The following is a 26,764-nucleotide window of genomic DNA, read 5'->3' as shown; positions in this document are numbered from 1 at the left end:
CAATATCGTCCGCATAAAATAAACCTGGGAGTTGCTGCTCTATTTACTGTACCTGCCTGTTTGTATGAGAGATTAAACCCGATATTACTTCCGTCTAGCGCCCTCTCCATCCTCACCATGTACATCATAAACAGCAGCGGGGATAAAGGGCACCCCTGCCTCAGTCCCTTGTTGATATGAACTTTCTCCGCGCTCCTCATCCCTTCCCATTCAACGCAAACGATATTTTCTAGGTAAATCTTTCTCAAAAGCTGTAGACAATCGTTACCTAAGCCTTCCCCTTCCAGAATATCCCACAAAATGTTGCGGTCTCCGTTGTCGTAGGCTCCTGTAATGTCCAAAAAGGCCACATACAACGGTCTGCTTTCTGCTTTTGATATTTCAATACACTGAGTAAGAACAAACAACTTATCATCCAAACGCCTACCTATTCTAAAGCCATTCTGAAGCTCTCCCAATATGCCATCATTCTCTGCCCATGCTTGAAGCTTTAATTTGACTGCTTGCATTGCTAGCCTGTATATTACCGATGCAATGGTCAACGGTCTATACGAGTGAATTCTGTCTTTCTCCCTCTTACCTTTATAAATTAAATTCATTCTACTTTGTCGCCAACTGTCTGGTATTCGTCTATCCCTTAAATTTTTTTCCACTGCTTTCACCAAGAGCTTCCTTACTTTTTGGTCCGAATTCATTTATCAGCCTAACGGGAACCTCGACTAGCCCTGTGGCTGTGCGCTTAGGAATTTTCTCTTCCGCTTTCTTCCAGTCTAAATTTGTCAGATGACGTCGCCCCTGACGAAAGCGCTGCCCTGCGGCATCACGCGAACGGGGGCCAGTTTTTCCTGGCCGGTTATCACACCTCCCCTCTCTAGACACCATAACTATAGTGAACTAGAATTAATTGTTAACTGATAACGTTGGGTCTTGCCTTGTTGTTCTTGCCTTTTGTGCGATGCTAATAAAATTTGCCGGCGTGAAACCTTGCCGTGTGCTTAAACACAACTTTATTGCCCTCCTCGTATTTTTTGCATGTTGTGCATGATCATCACAAATGAAAATAATGTTGGTGCGTAGCTTGTAGAAATGGTCTATAACAGATGTTCCTTGAAAAGAGAGCACTGATATGACACCACTAAAAATCCCCGGCTGGCTAGGTCCGAAAACGTACGTTTTGTTTGTGATCACTACCTGTCTAAAAAAAGAAACGTAACATCTCAAAGCTGCTCTCAAGAGCAGCTTTGCAATTGCCAAGCTGCCTAACAATATGCAGGTATCCTGCTTAATGAAGAATTCGCGGATGCTGGTCTGAAAATGCCGAATTTCATACTACAATAATAGGCTTTATTTCTAAAAAAAAGGAGAAAAAAATGGTACTTGAACCGACGCGCGCGGCTAACGAGAAAAGCGAAAACCCGCGCGCCTGTCAGCCGGCCACTCTAAGGAACCGCGCGCCGCCAGTTTCTCGCTGATACTTGAGTTTGCCCTCTAAGAAAGCGGGTCCTGCACGGCTGGACAGAATGCACTGCCTGTAGCACCTGCCGTGGCCAGGATGCTTTGTAGTGTGCGATCACTCGTCCGATATCAGCCGCAGCTAACGCCAGTAAATTACAAGGGGTGAGCACTTCCGCAGCTAGTGCAGCCGTGAAGGCAAGCTCAATTTCGAATTTAACGCGTTCTAACGTAGGTGCAGCTCCAAATAAATCTCCATAAGGAAGGAATCGCCGTTTCGTACTAAATAAGCGCACAGAAACATCGGTATATGCCAGATAATAGCCGGAATGCATTGAAACCTTTGGTAGAAAAGGTTGCAGTGGCGCCACCTCGCGGCGTCAGTGCGAAACGGCGTGCCTGGGCGTCGCCGTTCGCGCCACTAGAATACATTCTCGTTCACTATACCATAACCCCCATGATAACCCCGCTCTTTCATGTTCAAGGTGTTAACTCATAATATGTTCGCAAATTTTCAGAAGTCTTGAAATCCAAAGGTTCTTGAATTCCGTTGTGTCTGGATAAAATTGAGTGGCGTTTGGATTAAAATCACTGGCACTTGGATTAAGTGACTGGCGCTTAGATTAAATTGACTGGCGCTTGGATTAAATTGAGCGGGAAAACCTGTAGTCTTGACTGAACTTATGCCTTGAAGCATAGGAGCGCATTGCCGAAAGTAAGCCCCGGCACCATTACTCAATACCTCGTACCTGCATGTTGTACCCCCACAATGCCATATGTGTCATTATCCCGGCATCTCTTCGCCCTTTCGAGAGACTGTTCTTGCTTTTCCGCGTACCTCTGCCCTTTATCTACCATACCCCGAGATATTTGCATTCGGCCACTTGGGGTATTTCATGGCCTTGTATTGTAAGCTTCTGATCAGTTGTATCGTTGAAAAACATCCCACCGGACTTAGTTGCACTAAAACTGAAACCGAGACTGTCTCCTTCCTCTCCACAGTAATTTAACAGAGTTTGCAAATCTTCCTGGCTATCTGCTAACAGTACAATATCGTCCGCATACATTAAACCCGGTAGTCGTTGCTCAATAACCTTTCCGCCTAATCTGTACGACAAATTATACCCTGGATTGCTTCCTTGTAGCTTTCTTTCCATGCTTATCATATAAAGAATGAACAGCAACCAGTTCGCTCGCAGCGCCCTCGCAAATTTTTCCGACTCTCAGCGAGCGAGAGACGTTCATTACTGACCAATGTCTAGTACACTCCAACGAAAGTAAACGAAAGTCATGGCTCAAGCGGACGCTCAAAACGAAGCCGGTATGACGATTCTTTTCCCCGATATAATATTGCGTGAGGTATGCAGTGTCATGCGTGATTACTTTCAGAAAGCAGAAGTGCCCGTGTGTTGTCATACCTGCCGTGCTTTCAATGCACTCCTATCTTCTGCAATGCGAAGGGAATGTGTCTCGTTCCGATTGTTCCGCAGTTCTACATCGTATACTCTTATTCGGTTCCCGTGTCGCTAACAGAAACTATATCGTGCGGCAACACTTTATCGGACTTCCTTTAGTCAGTACATTAAAAACGCTTGGAAAATAACCATCTCGCAACATTTGTCGTTTCCGACATGCTCGGCATTCCTTTGTTTCGACGCTGTTTAGTGTGCTCCAATTGATCCCAGGGCTTTGGTGCTGTGTATCTGCGAGTGACTGGACGCGTGGGCCGCTATCTGTACCGTTGCGAGCTTTGCAGCGCCCCTGGGCATTCTGAAATGGCGACGCTACAGGGGCCTTGCTGCGCCTGTCTGCCGCGCTGTTAAATCGCTGGGGTGTTCGTCATGCGTACTGTCTGCGCCGAAGCCCTCCCGAAATTAGCGTACAGTATCGGCCAGAACTGCACAATGTGTTTTAACGCAATATATTTCGCTCAAAATATCGGTGCAACGCTGAGCCGTGTGTTTATTTCCGCTTGCACTTGTATGAGTCAACAGGTGCCGGACACACAAACTGTGGACATTTCTGCACTAAAAAAGACGTTCGATGCAAAAATGTAGTGTGAAAGTATTTCTTGTCCTTGTGCTTTGGTGAATAGCAGGGCTGTTGGCCTTGGGCAGTGAGCTGGGGTGCCCAGGTGTTGCTGAGGATTCCTGGGAAGTGCAGGATGGCTGGCTTTTTTGCTTTGAACTGGCTGGCTTGGATGTGCATTTTTGCCTTCGGGAGCTCGGCATTTCACCAAAATTGGGTATTCAACCCCTGAGCAATCTGCCCATGAGCAGCTCGCAGGGTGCTTTTCCATCCTCCAGTAATTCAGAAGACTGACCCATAAATCTTGTTTGGCCTACAATGTGTTTTTTGAGTTGGTGTTTCCTCATCAGTCCGGTGGAGCATCGAACACAGCTCTGACCGTTTTTTCTTGCCTCTAGGCTGATTCGTATGTCTTTGCACCTGCTATCGACTTGGTGCCTGCAGCGTGCGGTCTGGTGGATTTCTGCTATCAACGTGGAAGTTCCTTGACGGCAGGCAGCATTCTGCGCACCTTTTCGGCGCAAATATGAACAGCCATTGGAGATGACGCCTGGAAACTGGGAGTGGCCCCTTCAGGCCTACAAAAGGACACGGCAAAGGATCCCACCCTGCTGTCCGGTGGAGCATTGAACACAGCTTTGACCGTTTTTTCTTGTCTCTAGGCCCATTCGTACGTCTACGCACCTGCCATCGACTTGGTGCCTGCGGCGTGCGGTCCGGTAAATTTCTGCTATCAATGTGGAAGTTCCTTGACGGCAGGCAGCATTCTGTGCACCTTTTCGGCGCAAATATGAGCAGTCGTTGGAGATGACGCCTGGAAACTGACGCACGGACTGGGCCCCTTCAAGCCTACAAAAGGACACGGCAAAGGTTGCCATCCTGCAGTCCGGTGGAGCATCGAACACAGCTCTGACCGTTTTTTCTTGCCTCTTGGTAAGAGAAATTTAAGATATAACCTAAGTTAATTCTATGCTCCACTGGATTGCACATTTGGTGGCTATCTTGTGGTTAGTGTGCGTTAACGATGTCGAGAAAACAATGCACGTCATGTACCAAACTGCTTGAAAAGGATGCCCAATGCATTCTATGTAAACAATGTAAAAGTTGGTATCATGCCGGGAAGTGCTCGAGAATTGCTAAAAAAAAACATTAAGAGTATGACAGAAACAGAAATCGCTTGCTGGGAGTGTAAAAGTTGTGTGGCATTGAAACAAGATAACCAGTCTTCGGAATCTGAAAGCAGCGATGAAGATGAACATCAGCTTACAGTTGAAAAAAACTCAGATGGGTCAAAGTTGCTAAACGAACAGATTGCCACCATGAGCCAAATGCTTGCCACAGTTTTAGGACGCCTGGAAGGCCTTGAAAAGAAAGTAGATCTACAATGTGCAACAAAAGAGGCAATAGAAAAGTCAATGGAAATGCTGGCTTCCAAATATGATGAACTTGTGGATAAGACGCGGAATCGGGGAATGACAATAAAAAAGTTGAAAGAAACATCAGAAGAGCTGGCCAAAAAACTCTTTTAAGTACGCTGAAATTGCACAGCTAAAGGAAAGTCTAGATAGCGTTCAATGGTATTCCAGGTGAAAAAACATTGAAATACATGGAATACCAGAAAGCTCAGAACAAGATTTGCACCAAATACTTACGGGCTTTAGCAGAAGGCTCTCAATACAGGCACCAGCAAAACAATCACTTGAAGCAATCCACAGAAACAAAGCTGGAAAAGATAAAATTCCGCCAATCATTGTCAGGTTCACTGACCAAGCCACTTGAGACCTTTGGCTATCCAAGAGAACTGCCCTCCGGGGTGATAAAATTTTCGTAAACGAAAACTTGACGCGAAATCAAAAAAAGTTATTTCGGCAATGTCGAAGCCTTGCGAACCTGAAGAACTACAAGTTTATCTGGAGGAGGAACGGTAAAATCTTTGCTAGAAAGGTGGAAGGTGCTTCAGTGATTAAAGTTGATGCAGAGAATGATTTGGAAAAGAAAGTTTATGGCTGCTTTTGAGTCATTCACTGAATGGGACAAAAACATCCAGAATGCAATCATTGAAGATGGACTTAGCCAAGAAATTAGCATACTGCACATAAACATACGAAGCATAAGAAAACACTAGTAGGATCAGTTATGTGTTTACTTGTCACGAAATGTAGTTACTGACTGGATTGTTTTAACAGTAGTAAATCTAGATGCAACCAGACAGACTTGCTATGACTTAGACGGTTATCGAAAATACGTGTTATGTCGAGAGAACAGAAGAGGTGGAGGAGTGTTCGTCTTTGTTAAAGACGCATGGATATGTTCTAGGATTGATAACTTTCAAAATGCAGAGGTTATAGCGCTATCTATCAACAAAAGAGAAGTTACATACATATTGTGTGGCATTTACAGGCCACCAAGCAAGGATACTGATATGTTTTTGAATGAATTGAACCCTTTCCTTCAAAAGCATATGAATGAAAAACAGTTACTATTGGTTGGGGACCTCAATATTGATATTCTGCAAGAAGCAAGATCAGCAGTTGCTGATTACCTGAATTTATTAGCTGAATATGGACTCCTGAACATAATGAACAGCTACACCAGAAAAGAGTACTTAGCACACAGAATCACGAAAACATGCATTGACCACATGATATTTAGGCTGGCAAAACAATCATATAGGTCAGGCGTGATCAATCTAAAACTAGCAGACCATTATTTTATAGTAGGTGCTATCTTCTCAGAGAAATATGTCGAAGGAGAAGGGAGCTGTGTAAACTGGGATCTTTTAGACAACAAAGAAGTTGATGAATTGATCAAGAATACTAACTGGTCGTCTTTATTAGCTCTTGACCACTTAAAGGCATACAATAAACTAGTGCAAATATTTCAAGTGTATAGGGGGTTTATTCGGGTCCTAGAGAAGCGGTGACCAACGCGGCAGCAGCAGCTAGGGCGCAGCCAGTGAACGAACTGGGTATGAGCCATGCGATGGCAACGGGGCTTTTTAGCCTGCCAATCTTCTTCGTCACAATCACCCCCGGAATTGAAGAGTAGCCATCCTGGCGATCTAGGAAGAGGTGAGAGGATCGTAATATGGCTTCAGCCGGTCAATGTGCACAGTCTCTCGTCCCCGACGACGCAGATCGGGAGATGGTGACACGGGCTCGACCACGTAATTAACAGGTGATGGTTGCGCAACCACATGGTATGGCCCGTGGTACTTCGGGAGGAGCTTGGACGAAAGGCCAGGGGCAGCAACAGGCGGTACCCAAAGCCACACGAGTGAGTCTATAGGGAAGGGGTGAGGGGGTGGGCTGAGGTCATGGCGCTCTTTTTGGCGGCACTGTTGAGCAGACGTCAAAGAACAGGCCAGTTGTCGGCATTTCTCGGCGTACTGAGCGACCGTAGAAACAGGTGAGCAATCAGCAGGGTCCGGCCGGTACGGGAGAACTGTATCAATGGTGCTGGAGGGATGGCGGCCGTAAAGCAGAAAGAATGGTGAGAATCCGGTAGTGGCTTGAGAGGCAGTGTTATAGGCGTATGTGACGAATGGAAGTACAAGATCCCAGTTGGAGTGGTCAGACGCAACATACATTGATAGCATGTCACCAAGAGTTCTGTTGAACCGTTCTGTTAAGCCATTGGTTTGTGGATGATAAGCAGTAGTAGTGCGGTGAATAATTTGGCATTCAGATAGGAGTGACTGCAGGACGTCCGAGAGGAATACGCGACCCCGATCGCTCAGCAGTTCACGGGGTGCGCCACGGCGAAGAACAAAGTTGTTCAGAATGAATGAGGCAACGTCTTTTGCTGATGCGGCAGGCAAGGCGGCGGTTTCGGCATATTGTGTCAAATGATCTACGGCGACAACAATCCATCGGTTGCCGGAGCCAGTAGATGGAAGAGGCCCGTATAAATCAATGCCGACACGTTCGAATGGCTGAGCTGGGCAGGGAAGTGGCTGGAGAGGTGCGGTGGAGAAATGCGGGACACATTTGCGGCATTGGCAGGCAATGCAGGAGCGTACGTATTTGTGGACGAAGTTGTACATCCCTCGCCAATAATATCGTAGGCGAAGCCGTGTGTAAGGGGAATCAGAGAAAGCTGATGAGCCACCTCTTCACGGACGAACTCCTTGATCTGCAGCAGCAGCGACGTGTTATCCGGGGAAACAGCCAAGCTCGACATTGAACTCGCCTGAGGAGGAGATTGGCGGGTGGCTATGCGTTGTTTGCGGAGTTCGTCGAAGCTTTGGCAGAGACTGACGAGTTCAGAGACTGTCGCCGGATTTTTCGCCAACAGCATCTGGAAGCCGTCGTCTTCAATGCCTTTTAAGATATGGCGGATCTTCTCGGCATCAGCCATTGTGACGTCAACGCTGTTCCAGAGGTCGACAACATCTGTATAACTTGTAAATGTCTCCCCGCACTGTTGCGCACGACTGCGCAAACGTTGCTCGGCGCGAAGCTTGTGAATGGCGGGGTGCCCGAATACCTCCGTCACGTTAGTTTTGAAGGCTGTCCACGTCGTGAGATCACGTTCATGGTTGCGGTGCCACACGCTGGCGACACCGCTCAAATAAAATGATATGTAATTCAGTTTTTTGGTGTCGTCCCAGTGGTTGTGGAGGCTCACCCGGTCGTAGTCAGCGAGCCAGTCTTCTACGTCATGGTCTTCGGTACCGCTGAAGATGGGTGGGTCGCGTTGACGCAACGGGCCGGGGCAGACAATGGTAGTCACCGGGGCAGCGGGTTGTGGTTGCGGTGGTCCTTCTTCCGGCATAATGAAGACAGGCTGCAGTGTCCGGTTGCGAAGTTCCAGAATTCCTCTTGTACCCAGCAGCTCCACCAATTGTAAAGGGGGTTTATTCGGATCCTAGAGAAGCAGCGACCAACGCAGCAGCAGCAGCTAGGGCGCAGTCAGTGAACGAACTGGGTATAAGCCACGCGATGGCAACGGGGCTTTTTAGCCTGCCGATCTTCTTCGTCACACAAGCTATATATGATCGAGCTACAAGATGTGTGACATTGAAGCAAAGAAATCCTGATCATAGATGAATGACTCATGAGATAATGAACCTCAACTGAATGAACCGCGAGACCAGGCCTGGCAGAGATGCAGGAAATAGCCGGAAGATGACGAAAGGAGTGTTCATCTTTGTTAAAGACGCATGGATATGTTCTAGGATTGATGTTAACTTTCAAAATGCAGAGGTTATAGCGCTATCTATTAACAAAAGAGAAGTTACATACATATTGTGTGGCATTTACAGGCCACCAAGCAAGGATACTGATATGTTTAGCAAGGATACTGATAGAGAATTTAGTATGCTACGAAATCTTGTGACTGAAAAAATATGACAGGCTAAAAGGCGATACTTCTTGCATCAATTCACAGTGAGCAAATATAACAGGAGGATGACATGGAAAATAGGAAATGAATTAATGGGCAGATCAAAACACTTCAGTATCGAGGATACGCTCAAAAAGGACTTTCCCAACCAAAGCGTGCAGACAGTGTGCAATAAGTTCAACGATACATTCATAACAGCTGCGCAAATACTGAAAGTAATGACACCAACTCCGACGTGTACAAACCAGTTCGCGTATGCGCACACACGGCCTTTTTACCACCTATAAGTGAAATGGATCTCTGGCGCATCATGTGACAGATGAAACTGATTAAACTGCCGGGAATAGATAAAATATGTTTTCAAAATTTATACGTCCATTTCAATGACCTGAAAGATGTATTGCTAGAGATACTAAACGGCATACTTGAAACTGGCGTTATACGCCTCGCGCACTGCCTATAGAGGTGCCACTGATAGCCACCTAGCGGGCGTTTCCAACAGTACGCGCGGGAACAGTAGCAGACGACAACGCTTTGCAGCAAGGGTGGCTGAAGTTCGCGGCTGCGATTTGTCCTTTGTTCGGGCGCCAAACTGCTTCTTCTGCGGTGACAGCTGTAGGGAAGACGCAGACCTCTGTGAGAGCGGGTATGAACACGATGGTACCGGTGTTTGGGACAACATGGTCCACATACGTGCCAGGTGCGTCCCGCAGACAAATGCCATGAAGACCATTTACATGAAGTGGAGCTCATGTGAACTAGCCGACAAATTTTGTTGACTAATGTGATGTCTCGACCGTGATTTTTTAAAAAATTCTAGCCTTGCCGTAATGCTGCTTCTGTACCTCAATAATAAGCACCCGTCGTTAGTGCAGACTTGGAAAACAAATCCGCACGGTGCGATGTCTGCATATGCCGTTGTGATTTTTCTGCCGATGAATACATGTGATGTCGCCGAATAAGTGTAGTCAAAGTCGCCCGAAGAAGAGTAATTGCAAATTTATTGATAGAAACGCGTACACTAGTCAACGAAGTCACCAAACGCACAATTTAATAAAAGCGCGTGTTAGCGCTGTACCGCCGATGAACTGCCGTTCGCGATGCAGGTTTTGCAATTTTAAATTCCCCAAGGGAGCTGCTTGGAAACGTACAAAGCTAAAGTCTAACTTCTCAGTACTTCTTTTTTATGTTACTGGAGAGAGGTGCCACATGATATATTTAAAGGCAGAGCAGCGCCAGTCAAAGTAGATGAGCGCTGGCGGCAAGGCCGGGTTTAGTCCTCTGCGGCATAAGCATAATAAGAAATAATTCAGTTGAGTACAAAATTCACTTGCAAGAAGCGACTACGTTGTGAAACAAACAAATCACTCAGCGTGTTAAGTCTGCTCAGACAGCATCAAGGTGTGATGACTTGCCAAACGTGACGCGAACTTTTCTACGAAAAATGGAACAAAAATACCATATGCAGCAATTATTAGCAATTCTCGCCCTGAGCTACCTATATTCTCAACACATTTCCCAAAAAAACCACAATATCTAAGATGCCCTCGGGCGAAATGAATAAAGCTGTTAAAGAAGCACTTGCTTGGTGTCATTCCGATGAGAAGCAGCGGGATTTATACCCTTCACAAACGAGGCAGGGTGAAAACCTCGCAGCTCAAAAGAATCAACAAGAGTTATGCATGAAGCAACTAGCAATAGTTAAGCATGTGTGAAGCCACGCATAAAATAGATGTAAAAACATGAAGAGCGCGACAGCTGGTGCGAGGATTTACCGGGCCACATATAACTAACAATTTCAGTTCTTGCAAACTTCTGTAGCTTTAACATATAACACAATGCGCTCATGCACTCGTGCTGCCTAGCTAGCCCAACGCGGTAAAGAAGCGGAAAACAATATAAGCGGCAAACGGCATTCCGAACTTTAGCGAAATGCCTTTAAACCGCATGCTGCACTGCAGACGAACTTCGTCGCTTACCCGTCTAACTACGATCGAGTAAAAAAAAAAAACACCGAAGCGACAAAGGAAAGGATGAGAACAAGAAATTTCCCGCCGTAGCGACAATCCATTGCTACCGTTGCTCCCGATGATGAGGCTTTGCGGGGAATAGTTAGAACCATATTGCCGGCACGTTTTCGCCGTTATTTGAGCCCCCCACCCTGCAACAATTCTTCGACGTTCCTTGAAGCTTTGGCCATCCCACACATGCGAAGGGTGTTGCCTATTTTGCTCTGAAAACACGAATAAGACGGAGAAGCACTATCAGCGACACAACAAACTACGGCGTGCTATGGCGCGCGGCTCGCTCCTCTCCCGTGCGTTCTGCGCAAGGCCGCCACCAATGGCGCGGCCATCAGCATGCATTACGCGTATACCGCAAGAGCTAAATATTTTGATCATAAGGCCAGTTTATAATAGCGGTAAAAAAGACTATACCAACTACAGACCAATCTCAGTTTTGTGCGCTATAGCGCAAATAATGGAAAAACATATTGCGTATGTGATGCAGTCGTTTTGTTAGAAATTTTCTCTGCATAATCCAGCTCAATTTGGTTTCACAAGAAATAGAAACACAATCGCACTCCTGGAAGAAGTTTCTGATTACGCTAATAATCTCATTGAAAACAACCGTGTCGCTTTAGCAATTTTCATGGACCTAACCAAGGCATTTGATACTGTAGACTACGCTCTAATGATAAGCAAGCTTAATAGTTTAGGCTTTAGAGGTCCGTTTAACAGGTTCTTTGCTAACTACTTTTCCAATCGATTACAATCTGTTAGAATTGAGAATGAATACAGTAGCTATAAAGTAATAAAATACGGTGTACCACAAGGTAGCACTTTGGGACCAATACTTTTTAACATTTATGTCACTGAACTGACTTGGGCAATTTACAACTGAACTCCAAAATATTCCAATATGCAGATGACACCGCGCTTATTCTAGGTACTGCGGAATATGAGAGAGGATGCACGCACCTTCGAGAAGATATACATAAAATCATGGAGGGGTTTTGGAAAAATTGTATTTTTGTCAACCCTCATAAAACGAAATTTTTATGTTTTAGAAATCCACATAGACATGTAAGCCTCGACCGACCCTTATGCTTGCACAAATCTACCTGCAGCACTTGTGAATGTGCACCCCTGCATACTGATTCGGTGGTAAAATATTTAGGCCTTCTTGTGGACGAACGCCTAACTTGCAATAATCATGTGGAACACTTGTGCAAAAGGTTACAAACTATGGCAGCTTTAAGTTATAATTTGCATGGGAAATGTTTCTCAATTTAAGAATTACAATATACAAAGCATTAGTGGAGTCTATTTTGCGCTATGGAATCACTTTATATGGCACATGCTCAGAATACAAAAGGCAAACGATTAATAAGCTTATCAAACAAATAGTAAATAGTATATCTTATGGAATAGTCTTACACACAGCTTCTGCAAAAGAAAAATACTCTAAACTAGGCATGCTCAAGGTAAGCGAAATGTTTTGGTTTTCAGTGGTTCTGCGGCACTATTTTGCGAGAGATTTCAGGTTAGCTGTCCACAAAGAAGTGGCACTAAGGAAAACAGACAGATATGTTAAGCCAAGAGTTTTCACAAACTATGGTAAAAAAACGAGGAAGTATTATGTCCCAGTGGTATTTAATGATCTCAGTGATGATTTATGCAATATTGTAAAAAGAACACTGGTGAAAAAGATAAGAGAGTGGTGCTTAGAAACAATGCAAGAATGACAATTCTGTGTGGCTTTAGGGTCATGATCCATTCCATGATCAATCTTACGTCATGTATCTAGTATACTTATTGCAACTTGTCAAGTTATACTTGCTTTTCTGTTCATCGATTCCTTTCTTTCTATTTCTTTTTATGTCGCGCAGGATCCTGCTATCTGATCTTTGTGTTGTGCATCATTGAGCCTTGTAAATGCTGATGTATCCACCAGCTGCCAGGTCAGCCGACAAGCGCTATGTGCTTAGACTGACCAGCAGATTCATGTGTATAAAAAAAAGGGCCAATAAAACTGTATTGTATTGCATTGTATTGTATTGTATTGTATTACAAGCACACCCAACTCTGCCAGCCCGTTTGAGCGAGGAAACCTGGAGCTTGAAACTATGAGTGAACTTGCACTCTTTTTTGCAAACGAACGAAATTCTTGGGAAGCAGGGTCGCCGTCTGTGCATACTTTGAGTAAAATTCCATGCCGTGCAATATTAGTCCTAGCTGGTCAATTACATGGCTTGTAGTTTGTGAAAGGAGCTGCAGTTCAGGGTAGCTTGAGTATGCATCGTGTATGGTGAGATGTGTTTTGTCAATGCGTTCAAAGAGGTCAACCCCTACGTGAGCCCATTGTAGAGCAGGGAGATGGCTTATTGGCAACAGTTGTTCACTAGTTTCCAGTATGCAAAAGGTAGGCACGTGGGACAGCCTGATAAAATTTCTGCTATTTGTGCACCTATACCTGGTGAGTGCTTTGTAGCCTTGCCATTCCTTTGCATTTTGCTATGCCAAGTGTCCTTCATGTAGTCATTGCAGCATTGCATTCCTGAGCAATTTCAAGATTACAACCTTTGTCCTTTGCAGCAGTGCACCGTTTATGCATGTTAGCTCCACTTCGAAAGGTGGTAGTGAGCCTGTGACACTGTGGCCACCTTCCAAGGCCTGAATTACTTGCCTTAGTTATTAATCATCCTTAGTTTCTGTCGCTAGCCAGTCTGCCATCATTGGGCTGACGAGAATATGTAAGACTGATGCTGTATGAATTGTCACGTATTCACAGGCGCTCTTCTAGCTGCCTGCTATCGTGGACAATGCGTCCGCCAAAAGTAGGTTCTTACAGGGAACATACCGCAAAGAAATGGCAAAAGGCATTAAGTGCAGACGCTGGAGACAAGGCGACCCGTCGCATAAGTTCTTTTGGGCAATTGCGAGAAGGGGCTGATTATCTGTTTCAACTGTAGTGTGGAAGTTGATAATAAAATGGGGGAAGCGTTCGCATGCATACGTTATTATAAGCACTTCCTTTTCAATTTGGGCATATCTCGATTCAGCGTCGGACAATGAGTGGGAAGCATAGGCAGCTGGGCGCCAGTTCTTGCCATGCAACTGAAGGAGGGCTGCACCTAGCACGAAGCTGGATGTGTCTGCTAATATCTTGGAAAGTTTTGATGGATCGAATACTGATAGCACAGGTGCTGTTAACAGATCACACAACTCTTTCCACTCTCTCTCATGCGCACTTGTCCAGTCAAACAAGTGATCCCCTTTAACAATGCACGTACATTCTTATTCCTCCTTGAGAAGTTCGAAAATTTATTGTGCCCAACAGCTTCTATATGCTTTGCTTTGACTTGGCCAGTGGCATGCTAGCAATGCATTTTATCAGCTTTCCATCTGGTTTGATGCAGTCTTTAGAAAGAAATTAAGTCGCCCAAGAATTCTACCTCTTCAACACCAAAAGCGCATTTTTCACGGTTCAGGGTTCCAGCTGCCTGTGCTGCAGCCACGGTGGCTCAAAGGTGCCAGTCATGCTCCTCTTGCGTTGCATCCCATACAATCATGTTGTAGATGTAGACCTGTGTTCTGTCTAGGCCATCAAAGATGTTATTCATTGCCCTCTGAACACCTCGCTCGCAGTGAAAATTCCGAAAGGCGGCCTAAGAAAATGGTACCGGCCAAACGGCATGCCAAATGTACGGAATAGTGATGCTTTGTTGAGCAGAATTTGGTGAAATCCAAAATTTGTGTCTTGATTGCTGAACACCTTAGCACCTGCCATTTTGGCCTTTATTTCATCTCTGGATGGGAGCTGATAGTGTTCCCGTATTAAGCATCGAATAACGTGTCTAGGGTCCATACAAATGCATTGATGGTCATTCTTTTTTAGGACAGCGCCATAAGGGCTTACCCAGTCAGAGGGTTCATGTACTCTTTCAGTGATTTTGTGCTGTTCCATGTGCGCAAACTCAGTCCATATTGGCATATAGAATCCAGTGTGCCGGCAGCGCAACTGGTGTTTCTCTTCTAGGCCTATGTTTGTTCTGGCATCGCAGTTGTGGCTTTAAATTAGAGGCCCATCTGTTGACAAAATCTCATCCAGTTTTCTGCAGCAGTCTGAGACCGCAGCAGATGCTTTGGTGGCGGTAACACTTCAATGATGCCATTTCAGCAGATGGGGTGGTGGGCTTGAATGAGGTCTTTTGGCACCATGCATTGACTTGCAGATAATCAGACTCTGATATTGCACTGGCTCGCCTTTTATTCAGAAGTTAGGCATCACCGTTGCCAGGCTGCCTACACAATTGTGAAACAAAACCCAGATAAATGCTGATATAGCTCGCGAAAGTGTGCAGATCACAGGTTGCTTGGAAGTCTGAAAGATTTTGTCAAGCACTTTGCTGATGAACGGTTCATACTTCAGATTGAATAAACTAAAAAGTACTGCGTTGGTTGGCTGCTGGCTTTAGTGACTTATCCTGTTTTAAACAAGACAGAGGTATACAGGAAGATGGAGGCTTGAAGTGTTCATCAGCAGTCGAGCAATTGGGAACTCTATGGAGCTAGCATTTCGACAAGGGTCTTCATTCCATTGTTCAACTACTGATCTGTGAGAAACATGGAGATATACGCATGCGTAAAACATTGCATGATTTTTTTTTCTAGCTTTTATTTTGGAGGACTTGAAGGAGCTAGGTGGAGTAGATTTGGGCAAGAGAGATTTTGTCCTATCTTACCATCTATGACATCAACTTTCTCCTGGAGTTCTGTCTTAAAAAAAAAAAAAATTCTGCTTTGCGTATGCTGCACATAAGGAACTGACATATCTTTTGACATAGAGGAACATTGCTATCTGTACCGTGAAATAACTGAAAGGCTAATGGATTGAGCAAAATACAAACAAACATGATGTGTTAGTGCTTCATGTCATGGTGTGACACTGCTCTGTGGAGATGCACAAGTTGTGTACCAAGTGACAGCCATAATGCGTAAAAGAGGTCCTATAAGATTTTCTGGACATAAAAAATAAACTTGCACATAAACCTACTAATTTTGAAGGTGATTATAGTACAGCAGTAAAGAAAAAATATAAATCAATGCAGTAACCCTATTTTTGTTTCTTGTCGATCTGTGCTGCAAAATAAAACAAGCCCAACTGCTTGACACTTGCCCAGTCACTAGATGATTGTCATAAATGCCAGAGCCAGGTGTTATTAATGTGCACAGAACAGGCAACCGTAAATTTCACTTGAAAGACTGTCTGCCCTTTCCGGTAGCTCTGCCAGACCCCTGCCACTTTTTGCATTTACGACAATCTGTGATGGCCATTGACTGGACACCGTTAGACGTCTCAACAGATGAGTGACTCTGGCAAGAGCAAGAAATTCTGGCAGAATCCATCTCGTGATGAATGTTGACATTAATACGATTAGCGTTCAAGCAACGTAGTGATACACTTCATTGCCAACACCAAAATGTGTTATGCGAAGCCGCGTACTGCAGTTGAGCTCCTCTCTCGCACTTTCCTCTGGACATGCTACGCCATCTAGTGGTGTGAGCACGAAGTACTCGTGGCTTCTAAGATTGCGCCAGGGTGTGCTAGTGCTGAGAATCGATCCCTTGCTGCATACAAACATTTGTGGCACGAGTTAAATTGTTGGGCTGCTGTGCTTCAGGAGCCCATGTGATGCGGGCTCGATTCCACCCAGCACCAAAGAAATTTGAGTTCATTCTTTTCTTGAAGGGCAGCATAAGGAGGCCAGCTAGGTAGGCCAAAAATGGCCAAAATAGGCTAAGAATACTAATTGCATTAAAACATTGTCATGGCTGCTGCAATTATTCAGTGCGCTTTGTCTGATCAACTCGGAAAAAGGTCAACAAAGAAAGACACATGGCTTACTTTTAGTGTCCACATCTTTTGCACGGTGCTGTGAATTACCAACTTGCCTAGCTTTATCCAATGTCATGGTGCCTGTGTGCAGTGGCTTGTCCCTGCAGTTGCCCGTTATTCTCTCTCCACAGAAAGTGTTGAAAGTTTATTCAGGTTTTGATTACATCACAAGGAAGGTGGGATCTCCTCTGTCGGTGTGAATGATACTCAAGTACAGCAAGTGTGTCAAATCTAAGTTTAGTATGGCATAGAAAACATGACACCACTACAAATAAAAGGGCATAATAAGTATTGCAAGATTATGAGGTTAAATTCTGAGCTAGGATTTGTAAGTTCTTTTATCTTAGTAACACACATTGCATCCAAGTTCATGAAATGTGCACAACAACAACGAATTTCAAATTTGCTGAAAGCCACATACATAATCATTACAAAGCACATGTAGAATTCTAAAGGCAGAGGATCACACGAACGTTTGAAGGGATAACTAGTGGATGAACAAAAGACATCTCTGGAACCAACTTTTCACCTTTTTTGTATGGTGCACATTATGTGGGCATTAAAGTATAGGGGATAATACCCCTGTCACACGGCAAAGCTAATGTCATTTCCAACTAATTACATTTCTTGCGGTTGACATTATTATCACCGTGCACTGTCACATGGCAAAAACGAATGTCACTTGAAATAATGACAATAATGATAGTTGAAAAAACAAAATAGAAACAGGCAAAAATAGCATCAAATGTATTTTTGTCCTATAATTATTTTCCAATATGCTGAATTCTGTTGGAATATGTGATGCTCCCTTTCACACCATGTCGCGGGATCGAATCCTGGCCACAGCGGCCGCATTTCGATGGGGGCGAGATGCGAAAACACCAGTGTATTTAGATTTAGGTGCACGTTAAAGAACCCCAGGTGGTCAAAATTTTCGGAGTCCCCCACTATGGCGTGCCTCATAATTAGAAAGTGGTTTTGGCACGTAAAACCCCATAATTTAATTTTTTTTTCACACCGTGCTTTTAAGTCAGTAAATTGTCGACACTGACAACTAAGTCGAGTAAAGCCAAGCTAAAGATCAGGCAAGCAACATGGCGGAAAGCACGATGGGCATATAGTGCCTAGAATATACTAGCTAGTGCACCGAAGGCGTGCGCTTGCGTGGTCACGGTGGTGATGCCTTCCCCCAACTACCGGTGGCGGCGCTGCCAATCCCTAAAGTATAAAGCCTCTGAACTAAGGTGCAGTCGCGTGCATTCGCGGCGTAGAGCTGCATTGATAGTGCCGACGCATTGCACTTTTCACCATGAAAATTGTCTTTGTCCTTGCCTTGACAGCCCTTTGTCTCAATGCTTTACTGGTGAAAGGCAAACATGCCAACCTAGCCCTATCCGAAAAAAAGAAAAAGAAAAAATCATGAACCCAACAGTGTGAGGAGGCTGACGAAACTTTGGACACCTACTTCCACCGGGCTACCCGGCTGATCTTTATTATTTTGTCTATCGTTAAATAAGGTTGAATTTGGAGCAATCACCTTAAGACACCACTTGAAACAAACACCGAAGGTTTGTTTACACCTTGATCACAATAATGGTGAATTTGGCAAATCACACCGGCACACACTGGGGCGCCCTGGGGCGACGATGATTGGATGAAACGGTGCATTGGGGCGCACTGGTGCGATTTTCCAAATTCACCGTTAGTCATTGTGGGTGAACATGCGTCACGGCAATTTGGATCACGATCCAGTAACTGCGATCGCGCTCCCCAATTGCAGATGCAGCATACACAGTCTTGCTGAGCGAATTTAATCACCTGTCCCTGGCTACCTTTCTTAATGGCCAGTAAAAAAAGAAAGACTCGGATCGGGTCTATCATAGTAGCCATTGTGTGAGTGGTGCTGGTATTAGAAAAGCTGGTTGATTTTTTTTTCTTTTGCCACGATATTACCGCAGCGTAGCTTTTGCGCGCTTTCTTGTTAAACCCCTAGGGATCACAGTGCTCCAGTCCAGTGATGAAGATGTCAATATGGGTCTCACATCTTGGATAATGTATGTTGATGTTTTTGTCGATATAACTTTTTGCTTGCTGAATCACAATGTTGATGTATCAGTCTGTAGATGTTAAATAGTGTCGCATATATGCAAAATGAATGCGAGGACACCTTTGCTTTTTCCCAACATGTTGCTGTCTTCGATGATCATCTGTAGTAATCAACACAAGAAATCAAAATAAGACTCAATATAATGCATTTTTATTCAAAAGACACAACTCTCTTTACATAGAAATAGTTTTTATGCGGTGATCTCAAATTGCATTTCCTTTTTTGAGAATAAAGCAACAATCAAAATAAAACTCTGATCATATATACAGTAAATTTTCATGTACACTGTCACACAACTAATATAGCACAAAAACAGTCCAAGAAAACCAAAGTAATAATAATAAACAGTCCCTCTCGGGCAAGCTCGTTGACGACGCCATCCACCATAACTTTAGAAGTTCTCTCTTGATTTAAATCTAAAACTGCTTCTCGCAGGCAGCACATGGAGTCAACTTGTGGTCCCCCCCTTTCCATTATTCGCTTCCATTCTGCAAGCCGTGCAGGGTCCGACAGCATGCTGAACAGAGATACCTTGTCCGGATTTGACCAGTGGCCACTGCGACTCTGAAAGCTTGTTCTTTATTCTCTGCTCCGACACAGGGGAACGAAACACGTCTTCTCTGTGCCCTGATGCTTTGCATAACTTGAGGTACAGTGCGAGAGCACGTAGGACAACAGAAGGGGGTGAAGACACAAAACAGAAGACACAGTGATGTGTCTTCGTCCCCTTCTGTTGTCCCACGTGCTCTCTTGCGCTTAACTTCAAGTTATGCAGTGCCAGCTAGCCCACCAATCTGTTCTTTTGATGCTTCACGCTTAGCATCATTAGTCGGTGCAACTTTGCTATCGTGCACCGCACGACAGCGAAGAGTACTGCACATTTGAATGAAACACTTCACATGGAGCAAATGGAACTGCACGGGCAACTGCAGTGCACCGGAGCCACTGGCACCTGCGCCGACACCTTAATGACATGTAGTGCCCCTGGTGGTCAAAGTTGGAAGGCAGCACTAACGCGGCCACCTTCCTATTGGGAGAGCCCTCCGGTCGCTGCACTAGCAAGTATATTCTAGGCACTATATAACGGGTGCGTCCGCTACATCTGCTGAAGAGGTATATGAACAGTAGTTGCATGCAATTGTCATTCTTATGTACATGTGGGTTCCTGATATCCACATCGTCGGTGCGCACCATATGAAAACACGCTTGCATTTTCATCAAGTCAATCGAAATGACCGCGGCCGATGCTCCAGTACAAGCAAACATGATTGCTACAGCTAAAGCCAAATATGGCTGTGTAATCACTGGATTGAGAGTAGCTTTCTGTAATTATGCACTGTGATTTACTTAAATGCCTTTGAAGTAATAATCAGGTAATAAAATCCACAGAACAATAGTTATTTGTTGTTAAATATAAAAATAAAGCGTGTACTGTCTGTGAAGTTTACCGGTAGGCTCCTGGTTTTGAGGATACACGTTCGGTTCCTAAACGAATGTGAATGAGTTTGGCGAACTCATTCATTTGGAAATGTAATTTGCAATAAATGTTATTATGTTTTGCTGCGGGACAGCAAACAAATGTCATCATGAGCGAATGTAATTCATTGTAAATGACATTAGATTTGCTGTGTGACAGGGGCATAATTTGTCTATCCCCCTAGTTTAAAGCCCATTTGGATGATATGTAGGTAAATGAATAAGTAAATGTTTTGACAAGGGCACTTATCTTCACCAGGGCAGCAACTGCTTTCTTTTGGCAGTCTTTGTTTACCTGAATCACCCCGAATGGGAGAGTAGAAATAAGCATGTGCCTAGAGCAGGTTGAGGGAAGTAGAAATGTTCAAAAAAGGGATGATGATTTTGTTTTGATAAGGAGGGAATATGAGAAGGCTGGTGGTGCTACTAGTTCTTCCAAGAAATAAGGGGACAAAAAGTCTGTTTCGCTTGAATGGCAATACCTTGATAATGATATAACAAAGTAATAGACAATTATTTGAAGTAAGATTCCCAAGTTTATCAGCATATAAATTGCAGTAAACATTTTCTTACTAAATTAATGAGCATGGTGTCACGCACACACAGATGAACATGACCAGATCTTACTTGATGACCGTGAGCACTTGTAGTCGCAAGGCTAGTGTGATGAAGACTACCGGCAGCAGGGAGTGAATGCTTTGTGATGCTGCTCACTTGAATACATGTTAAATACTTGAAATTGCGCTACATACAAAACTAGGCGCATGGGAAGACAATGGCATGAAGGCACCTACCGTCTCTGCTAGCCCTTAGCCTTTGCAGCCACAGCATATCACCTCCAAGATATGATGCGCTGGCTATGAATGTGCTTAGCTGCACAAATAGCCATGCATAGTCATGGCCGGTCCAGTGCTGGAGAACTGCTTGATTGACCTTCAACATTGGGGGTGCAGGAAGATGATGCTCATCAAGCCACCATCCTTCTCAGCTCACAGACAAAGAAAGTGTCATGCTTTCCCTCGCACCCACAGGATATGTCACACGGGCTGTAATCGTATAGCACCTGGACTTTATATGGCATCTCAAGGCAGTGCTGATGGGGACAGCAAAAATTCATCCGAAGTGTGCGTATAATTCTTTTTGTATTAAATCAGAACATAAGTGTGCCATATTAACATAGATTTTCAATCTGGTGGCAACTCAGCTTTTTTTTGTTCAGAAATTGCGAGCTAGGAAGAAATAGAGCTTTGCACTATGAAAAACCATGAAATACAATAAAATTAAAAGAAGAAAAATGGGGGGGATAGAACAATATAAAGGCTGCCAAGGTAATCAGTTGCCACCCTGATGAAGTTCCCTTATCCTAACTTTGGCGCTGTAAGACATCTCTTGCTCAAGCACTGTTGATCACTAGAAGTCATGTTTAGTGAGTCACTGTTTAGCAAACAAGCAGTTTGTAGCGGTTTGACTATCGCCTCCAGAGCCAGTGAAGAAGATGGACTCGCGTGCATATAGTGTGAGAATAGAACACGCTAGCGCCCTCGACCTGAGCAGCCGCAGTAGCTGCAGCACCCAAGACCTTGCGGCACCGTAGCTGACCAGCCTAAATAAACCATGGCCACGGTGGCTACCTCTTTGCGCCGCCTCCCACAAATTGATGACACCACATGACCAAGCCTAGCCATGCCAGCGTCAGTGCACCGACTCTACCAAGGTGAGAAGGACGTGGCCTCGCGTGGTCCGGCAGATGTCCCGCAATCCTGCATCGACGCGCCAGACATGTGGTTCATCCAACTAGACAGCCACTTCTGTATCAACAAGGTTCCAGGCCCCGGCTACGTTCCAGGCTCTGGCTGCCACCCCCAGCCACATCTTCTACGAGGACTTGTGGGCAGCCCTCCTTGCTCACTACACCACCTCGAGACAGCAGCTCTCGTCATTTGAACCGTTGCATCATTCTGAGTCTTGTCGTCCCACATCGCCTGTTTCCACCTGTGCTGATGGTCGACATGCGCTGGTCCCATCATCAAACCACTACTCGGTTCGTGAGCCTCCTCCCCATCTCAAGGGCAGCTGTGCAACGACTCTTTCCAGGGAATTCACTGGGCCAAGAGCAAGCACTTTCGGCTATACTATGGCCCGCCGCTTTCCTTCCTTGGACGTTCCCGCAAGCTTTCCGTTTGGGGGCACTTCACTTATGACTGATTCAGAGGCTTTCCGACTGGCTCCACTAGGCGCAAATTTTGCTCTCTTAGGCACGGCAATGCCACAAGCACAACCCTGGCGATGCCTTCAGTGGTCATTGCAACCCTGATGCTATCGACATTAGAGATTTTGTTGCAAGCAGCAGCAGGCTCAAGATGTTCTGTGCTCGCACCTTCCGCAGATGCATGGTCTACCGAAGTTTTGCTGGAGCAGCTCTGCCATCTCGTTTCTTCAGCTGGAAAATCACTTCTTCGTCAACATGAGTGACATACACTTTCGCTAACTCCACGCAAATTGCAAGCTGCCAGACAGTCTACTTTTGGAGCTCCGACTTCTACAGGCCCGGGCATCTACGAGAACCTGTGGCAGGTCGCGATTTCATGATACGGCATAACTGTGGCTGGGCTTTGCTCACAACCTACGCTTCTGGTGCTTCCTAGTATATCTCTCTCAGATTGCATAAACCTGACGTTCTCAATGCACAAGACAATGCGTGCCTGTGCGCTCTTTCAGTTTCCACAGCAGACATCCTGATGCAGGACTGGACTTCTTAACGGATGCTATGCTTTTTATATGCGTGCCTTTTGTCTATCTTTCAATCATGCTTCGCACTAGGAGGGGGGGCCCTGTAACGGTGTGACTATCGCGTCCAGAGCCTGTCAAGTAGAAGATGGGCCCATGCCTGTAGCGCGAGAATAGAACACGCTAATGCGCTCGACTTTGGTGGCTGCAGCAGCTGCAGCTCCTGAGATCCCGTGTCACCACGGCTGGCCGGATTAAAAAAATCGCGGCTACGGCGGCTACTTCTTTGTGCCGCCTCCCAGTACTTGAGAGTATTCAGCATTGGGTGGTGTGCCGATGAAGATAATTTTTTGTTTTTTTAATGCAAGGGTAAATGCCTTCGGGCATATAGGGGTATGGGATGGGGGTGAATAAGTATGATTAAATGAATAAAAAAAAGATTTGCTGATCTAATGAAGTCCAAGAGGGATCAATAATGTGGTCCCTGCATCCAAGCAGTGTAATCGCTCGGATTATGCGGCGAAAGTCCCGCTGCTGCGAGGTACCGGAGTCTCGTCGGTTTCAGTGCAGGGCAAACCCACAGCAGGTGGTGGATTTCGGCTTCAGCATCATTTTGCGACTTGCAAAATGGACACCCAGGGCGAGGATATAACGGGCAAAAGTGCGGCCACTTCCGAGTCACGGCAGGAGTGAGGGCAACCCCGACCCGGATCCTCCGAAGCGCAACCTCCTCTGCACGGGTAAAACCACGGGAGAGGTTTACCGCACACGGAGGTCTGAGAGCACGTGTGCGGTGCCGGAGGTGCTCCTTTCTTGTTAAAAGGAGGGTGGCATAAACTAGGTGAAAGAGCTGAGGCAGTGACGCTGGAGAAGTCGCTAGATGGGTCGCACAATCCGCACGGCTTTGGAAACTTGGAAGGTCGCATGAGATCCACTCGATAGATATTGGCTGCAGGATGCGTGCCGCCAGAAGATGGATCTGTTGACATATTTCAGGGCTGTGACTGACACGTTGCAGAAGCCGCGCCGCCTGGAGGGCATCGGTGCGGATGATGATGTGGGCCGTGGGGACCATGGCAAAGCCGGCCACAGAGCACAATCCTTCGCGAACAGCAAGGAGCTCAGGACAAAAGGAGGAAGGGGGCTCTTGGATTTGAAACCGGGTCGTCTTATTAAGGGCAGGTGCGCAAGGGCAATAAATTGCAGTGGTTGTTTCACAGTCCTGAATGCTTGCATGAACATAAAGCACGATGGAACCAAGCGGCAGGTCGACATCTTGAGCTATGATTAACTCACGACGACGCGTGAGTTGATGTCGGTCGACATAGATCAGTTGGCTTGTTATCGCTCAGCTGTACAAAACTCCAGGGAGGAAGAACTGGCGTTTGTGGCAGTAGAAGAGAGTATGAGAAAGCGTAAGCCCTGAGAGCACACGTTGCGTGTGAAAGGCTGGCCTGAAGCCTGCGAGCATCACGTCGCGGCTGCACCAGGTCATCGAGTATGTTCAGCTTTGCATTTTCTTGGAGAGCTACGATTAGGGTGATGTGGGGAAGGCAAGTGGTGACCCTCATTGCCTCACGATTAACAGCCTCAAGGCGATACCATTGTGCTCTCGTCAAATGCTGGAATTGGGCGTGATAAACAAGGCGTGGTTACACTACCGCCTTCACCAACTATCACGCAACATATGAGCAGGCGCCGCCCGTTTTAGGAGCAACGCGCCTAATCAGACCAAACGTCTGAATTGCCTGCTTTCTAGCGCTGGAGGGCCAAGCAGTTCCGGTTCCCGACTCATGTACCGTCATACCCAGAATTTTTAATGTTGAACATTGTTGAAGTGGGGTTCCGGATAGATGAAGACGAATGGGTGTTGCAGAGAGTTTACGCCGGCCCCAGCTATTGGCAACTGACATGCAAGCAGATTTGCTGACGGAAAGTTTAAGGCCGACCGAAGAAGCGTAAGTTGACGTGATATCTAAAGCTGATTGAAGGGCAGCGGCTTGAGTTTGCAGGTCATGATGAGTGCTCCATACCGTGATGTCATCAGCGTACAAGAACTTTATGTCGGGTACATCGTGTAAGCGCCATGCAAGCGGGATGAAAGCAATATTGAATAATGTGGGTGACAATACCGATCGCTGGGGTACGCCGCGAAGAGGGAAAAATGAGCCGATGGCGTCACCACTGAGGTGAATTGCCATATGTCGGTCTTCGAGGAAAGATTTGACAAAATTCCATACTATAGGGGGAAAACGCAGCATGTCAATTGAAGCCAAGATGGCAGCATGACATGCTATCATACGTCTTTTCGATGTCCATAGTGAGCACAGTACGGACACTGTGGCTGCGAGTTGACGATAAAACTAAGAATGCCAAGATAGCCAGCCCATCTTCAGTACCTATGGATGAACGGAAGCCAATTTGGATAGGGTGGTAGAAACCGTGGTGCTCTAGCCACCACAACAGTCGTGTGGCTAGCATTTTCTTGGCAAGCTTGCACAACGTTGACGTCAGGGAAATGGGCCGGAAGTTGCCAAGGTCCGTCGGCGGCTTGCCTGGTTTTGGAATCGGGACAATCAGTCTGGAGGGACGCCATCTAGCCATATCTTGTTAATGGTGTCGAGGAGTTGAGGCAGCGCAGTGTAATTCAGGTTCTTGTAAGCCTCATAAGTAATAGAGCTTGGACCGGGTGCTGCCTTGCAACTGGTACCATCTATCGCTGCAAGCAACTCGGGCATGATGAAAGAGCTTGCAGTCCCCTCGGAGTCTACTGTAGATGGTAACTTGTTGATATGTGCCAGAATGCCTGCCAAGGAAGCACCATTGGCTGTTTGAGGCACCACATTGTACTGAGGGAAAAACTTCCGGGCTGCTTCTCTGGCGAAATCATCCGGCGAAATCATCCGGCAACAAGCCAGCAGCGAAGCAGGCTGTGGCTGCTGCGTCTGAACGGCGGCAACCATGTTCCATGGCACGGAACGTTCGCCAGAGAGAAGCATTCGATGTCTTGGATGAAAACCGCTCACACCACGTATGCCAGTGCCACCGCGAGAGGTCGCATTCATATCTTCGGGCTTTAGCAGTAAGGAAATTCAGTCTTGTACATGCTTGTGCAGAAGTGGGGTCTCTGGATGCTGCCAGCTCAGCTTGTCTGCGAGCAGCCCACTAGTTGAGCAGGCCGATATCCGGTGCCGGTCAATCGACGTCTACCCAGCTGATGGTTGTAGCTTCATTGAGCGCACTTTGTATGCGGTCAACAAGTAGTGGTGCGAGTCCACAGAGGTATCTTGGAGAACGGAGCGAAAGGTGTCCCAGTTGACCACAGTACACTTGCGGTGCAATCGCCGGGCCTGCGACGGATGAAGGCCGATGATGATAGGGTGGTGGTCACCACCCCAGCAGTCGGGCTCCAGGTGCCAAGTGGGAGTGCCGGGACCCGACTACCATGTAAGATCTGGTGTGTATGTGGCACGTCGAGCTTGAAGCACAGCCTGCGTTGCTGAATCGGGAAGGTTCAGTAGTACAAGCAATGCATCCGCGAAGGCGTGTCCCGCACACACCTACCTCGGGGGCTAGAAGTAGGGTACCCCCAATCTGGGTGAGGGGCTTTGAAATCGCCACCTACTAATATATAGGACACGCTGGGTATGGTCGACGGACATTCAATAACCACCCCAGATTAATCCTTGAAGAGCCACTGGCTGGTCTTACGTAGTATGACACTAC

General features: G+C 46.0%; 1 protein-coding gene across 2 annotated transcripts in view; it reads left to right on the top strand.

Moving 5' to 3' along the window:
- The first annotated feature begins 2,672 nt into the window (after window positions 1-2,672).
- Window positions 2,673-26,764, top strand: part of LOC126539960 (proteasome adapter and scaffold protein ECM29) — a 467,228-nt gene continuing 443,136 nt past the window's right edge. For both annotated transcript variants that reach the window (XM_050186788.2, XM_050186787.2), the window contains exon 1: window positions 2,673-2,773. In XM_050186788.2, the coding sequence (XP_050042745.1) occupies window positions 2,743-2,773 (31 nt within the window). In that variant the 5' untranslated portion in view covers window positions 2,673-2,742. The remainder of the gene's footprint in view (window positions 2,774-26,764) is intronic.

Source organism: Dermacentor andersoni, chromosome 2 (assembly GCF_023375885.2).
Source record: "Dermacentor andersoni chromosome 2, qqDerAnde1_hic_scaffold, whole genome shotgun sequence".
NCBI classification, from domain to species: Eukaryota; Metazoa; Arthropoda; class Arachnida; order Ixodida; family Ixodidae; genus Dermacentor; species Dermacentor andersoni.
The sequence above is the reverse complement of the archived record's forward strand: the minus strand, read 5'-3'. Positions and strand labels throughout refer to the sequence as shown.